Below are 4181 nucleotides of genomic sequence, written 5' to 3' on the forward strand. Positions count from 1 at the left end.
ATCGGGCCATCAGACGCACTCCGGCTATGGCGAACTTTTCTTTCCTACTTCAAGGAAGATGAAGGGCCAGGCCATCACTTCGCGGAGCCGACCTCGGGACGACACTACCTCGAGGAAGAAGCGGACACCGGTCCCCCACCCGCACTCCGACCTTCACCCCCACCCCCATCCTCACCCCCACCCTTAACCACTCCCCCACCCCAACCTCCATGAAGCACCTTAGTTCTGCCGCAAGGTATCGGCCTACTAAATGCAGAAATAAAGACGTTTAAAAAAAAACAATAACATGCATGTGCTGTCTTTGATAAAAATAGGTGCTCAATGGGATAGTAAGTGGGCCATTCAAGACCATTTTCTTCCACACAAATTCACTTTCTTACACTGGACAACCTTCGACAGCAACCCGGATTCGTCGACTCATTATACGAGTCCCTTCCTCGACGCATGGTCGATGTCATTAACGTGACCGAGGGCTTCACCCGTTATTAAACTTTGAGTTTGCATGAAAAGTGCCATTGGAAGTTGTTTTTTTTAATCGCCTCCACCCTGTTGCCGTTTTCTCCTTTGCAGGTTTGCAAATATAACCGATAGGGGACGACTAAATGAGAGACAAGCTCGTTTTTTTTTTGTCTTTTTTTCCTCCATTCTAAGAAAGCAAATTTGTGCCAAGGGAAGTGATCCTTAATTAGTTCAGTTGCTATACTGCTGAGCCTCTATCTTTATAAAGTAAGCAGCGAGGGCATCACATGAATGTTATTTTTTTTTCGTGCACTTCCTTGAACCAAGAAAAAGTTGATCACACTTGTCAAACCGACGGACGAAGCATCTGTATTCTACAGCTCGCGCACAAACTCGACGAACACATGATGAGCTTGTTCATCACTATAAAAGCAGCGCGAACTTCATGACGAACGCAGAAAGGGAAGACGATCAGGGTATGACGTTCCATGGTTATATCAGCGTCTGTGTCTCGTCTTCCCTTTTTCTGTCCTTCGTAAAGTTTGCTCAGTTTTCACTGTCACAAACTCGCCGCGAAGCGAACAGCGAAACACGGCGGTCTCGCAGGCTGAAAATGGCGGCATTCCTTAAAAAGCAAAAAGTGCAACCAGCCGGATGCCACTTTCTACGCGGCGCGGACAAACAACAAACGCTTGTATGATGTATTGAAAGTGCCCCTGGCGAGCACTGATGGTAGCAGCGCAACTTCGCTCGTGGCGGCGATAACGCGAGCACCAAGTTATCGAGATGGGTCAGCCGGATGTGCCGACGCCCCTTCGGACTTTGCCGCGGATCTGCTGATAGAGCGGGCTGGCATGCAGTTTTTTCCATTTCGGCCACCGCTCGCATGCTGCGTATTACTTTTGGGGCACCTGTACGCAAAGAGGGAAGTCCTAACACTGGGCAGTGTGCTAAAGGCTGTCAATGAGGACGACGACCTGCCGAACTTCAAGAAAACCACATTGTGGAGGTTGATGAAGCAAATCGGATTCAGATTTCATAAAAGCAAACGGAACCTTGCACTGATCGAGCGAAGTGACATCATTGCCTGGCGTCGCAGGTACTTAATCTGAACGAAAAAACGTAGCGTTCAAACAGTACACAGAAACATGAGGACAGGACGGGGCTGCAACTTACAACTGAATGAAATCGATCAACGAAAGACAGATCCCTTCTCGAGCAAAGACACGCATGCGCAAACTTGAAAGAATGGCAAAACTGTGGTAATCTAGAAAAATCCGGTAAAAGAAAAAGAGTCGAAAAGGGGAGGAATAGCCACCGCTCATGAAGACTGCTGCACAAACATTAAGTGCGTCTTAGAAACTTTCTTTCTTTTTCCATTAGGTAAATAGATGGTGTGCTAATGCACGTGTCACTACTGCGTTGTGATATTTCATGAGCTTCCAAGATTTCTCTCCCCAATTGATCTTTACCCCTTCTTAAGATGTTCGTGCGGTTCAAAGAGGGAAAGCAACCTGTGCAGCTCTTGCAATGCTTTGGCAAGTGCTCATCAGTTTGCTGACGAAACGATGATGCATGTTCACTCAGCCTCACGTTTAGGCATCAGCGCGTCTGCTCAATGTACACACTTCCGCAGCGGAGAGGGATCTGATAAACAATATCTGTGGCGCATGAGATGTGCGGCTTCTTGTGTTTTGTGCTACACCCGGAATTCTTGACGCTGTCATGATCTGCCAGAGCGCAAAGCTTTGCAAGCTTGAAGGTAGCTGAAAATACCACATCAATACCAAGTCGCAGGTACCTGGGGGCGATCAAGGAATACAGAGGACAAGGAAGGTATGGGTCGTTCCTTGCTTATTTTCTTACGCAGCACATTTAGACTGCCTTCACATAGAGCTTGATGTTAGCTTTGCAAGCTCGGAGTCGTAACAGTGAGTGTTACTTCAGGATAACACATTTAGAAGAAATCGTCTTAACCACGTTGGTGTTGCCGACCTTTTGCGTAGAGATGACGTTTCACGACCAGTTTTGCGCGACGTTTCAGTGGGGCACGTGTCTGCATGGATCAGATTTAATCGCTAAATCCCAAATGGTGCGGCAAGCAAAAGCAACAAAACTACCAAAAATGTAGCACTGAATGGGGAGTGCCATCTCGTCGTCACCGTAACGAATGGACACCCACTGTACACTGCCAGTTGCTCCGGTGGTGCGAGTTACTGGCGCTACTACTGCGAGCGTTGGCAATATTTATTCGCAGTCTCCGTGAGTCAGCAGATTTCAAACGTTGCCGAATTAGTCAAGTACCTTATGCAAACATACAGTGAATATAAACTGGCTACCAAATGCCTCCTGGGCGTGAAATATAAGCCCGAGCAAGGGAGCAATTAAGCCGATATAATTCTTTTTCTTGAGTGTCTTTGAGCGGCTGTTTGTCAGACAGGGGTCAGCAGTGTGTTTGTTGCCGTGCATTGCCTACTTACATGCTGCAGTGTGTTTGTTTACGTACAAGCATTGACTCGTGCGCTCATTTGTTTTGCATTTACAGGTGCATCATCTACCTAGATGAAACCTGGGTCAACGCAGGGCACACAAAATAATACGTCTGACAGGACAAGACTCTAAAGTCGTCTCAGGATGCCTTCCTGAAAGGTTTAACAACAGGATTGGCTGCGCCTTCGGGCAAATGGGCCCGTTTGATCCTTGTACATGGTGGGATCAGTGCAACAGAACTCGTGGAAGACGCTGCTGACTTCTTCAGAGCAAAAAAAGGAAACCACACTGACTACCACTCCGAGATGGATGGCGACTACTTTGAGAAATGGTTCACCCAGAAGTTTTTTCCAAACATTCCGGCCAGTAGCATTGTCGTCATGGACAATGTTCCATATCATAGCGTGGCTCTTGATAAAGCACCTACCAAGTCTACGCGCAAATCTGACATTCAGCTTTGGCTCACAAAGAAAGGTGTTTTGTGGTCACAGGACGTGGTGAGGGCAGAACTGCCGGAGCTTTCTCAAAAGGTAAACATACCCAGCGTTGTGTACCGCATCAACACCCTGGTGGCTACCCATGGCCGCGAAGTGCTTCCTTTACCACCGTACCACTGCAAGTTCAATCCCATAGAACTTGTTCGGAGCGGGGTGAAAGGATACATCGCAAGTCGCCACAAATGTTTCACTTAGGCTGAAGTGCAAAAGCTCCTGCCGGAAGAATTGACGTCTGTAAGCCACGAAAACTGGCAAAACTGGAGCAAGTTGAGGATGAAGCATGCCAACGCGATATGATTGTTGACGCTGAAATTGAACCGGTTGTCTTCAGCATTTATGACTCGTACAACTCCTCCTGTGATGATTCGAGTACTGATTTCAGTGATGAAGATTTAAGTGGCATCAAGGAACTTGTCTGACTTCGAATTGATGTGTAATACACATGCTACCAAGGAAAGAGAGAGGACTCATCGGCATGCTGTGATCGCCTTTGTGCGTGTGTTGGAGGAAAGGTGAAATATGTGTGCATGTGGGTGTGTGTGTGTTGATCAGTCTAACGAGGAAATTGTAACATTTCCATCAAAAATTGTAACATTTCCGACAAATCATTGCATCATTGCAATTCATTGCATCAAATTGTATCGGGCAGTAACTTGTAGTGTAGGTGGTGAGGTGGCCGTGTTAATAGTGTCTGTATAGACCTTATTCAGTTGCGCGCGGCCATCTTGCGACAGG

The 4181-nt window shown here is 47.1% G+C and overlaps 1 protein-coding gene across 1 annotated transcript; it reads left to right on the plus strand.

The window, feature by feature from the left end:
• The first annotated feature begins 1313 nt into the window (after positions 1 to 1313).
• LOC149361235 (uncharacterized) lies at positions 1314 to 3641 on the plus strand. The gene is given in 3 exon segments (XM_089568030.1): positions 1314 to 1558; positions 2257 to 2295; positions 3005 to 3641. Coding segments are annotated over 3 exon segments (921 nt in total).
• The last annotated feature ends 540 nt before the right edge of the window (positions 3642 to 4181 follow it).

The sequence above is a fragment of the Amblyomma mixtum genome, chromosome 2 (assembly GCF_055824585.1).
Source record: "Amblyomma mixtum isolate Tamu chromosome 2, ASM5582458v1, whole genome shotgun sequence".
Classification (NCBI taxonomy): Eukaryota; Metazoa; Arthropoda; class Arachnida; order Ixodida; family Ixodidae; genus Amblyomma; species Amblyomma mixtum.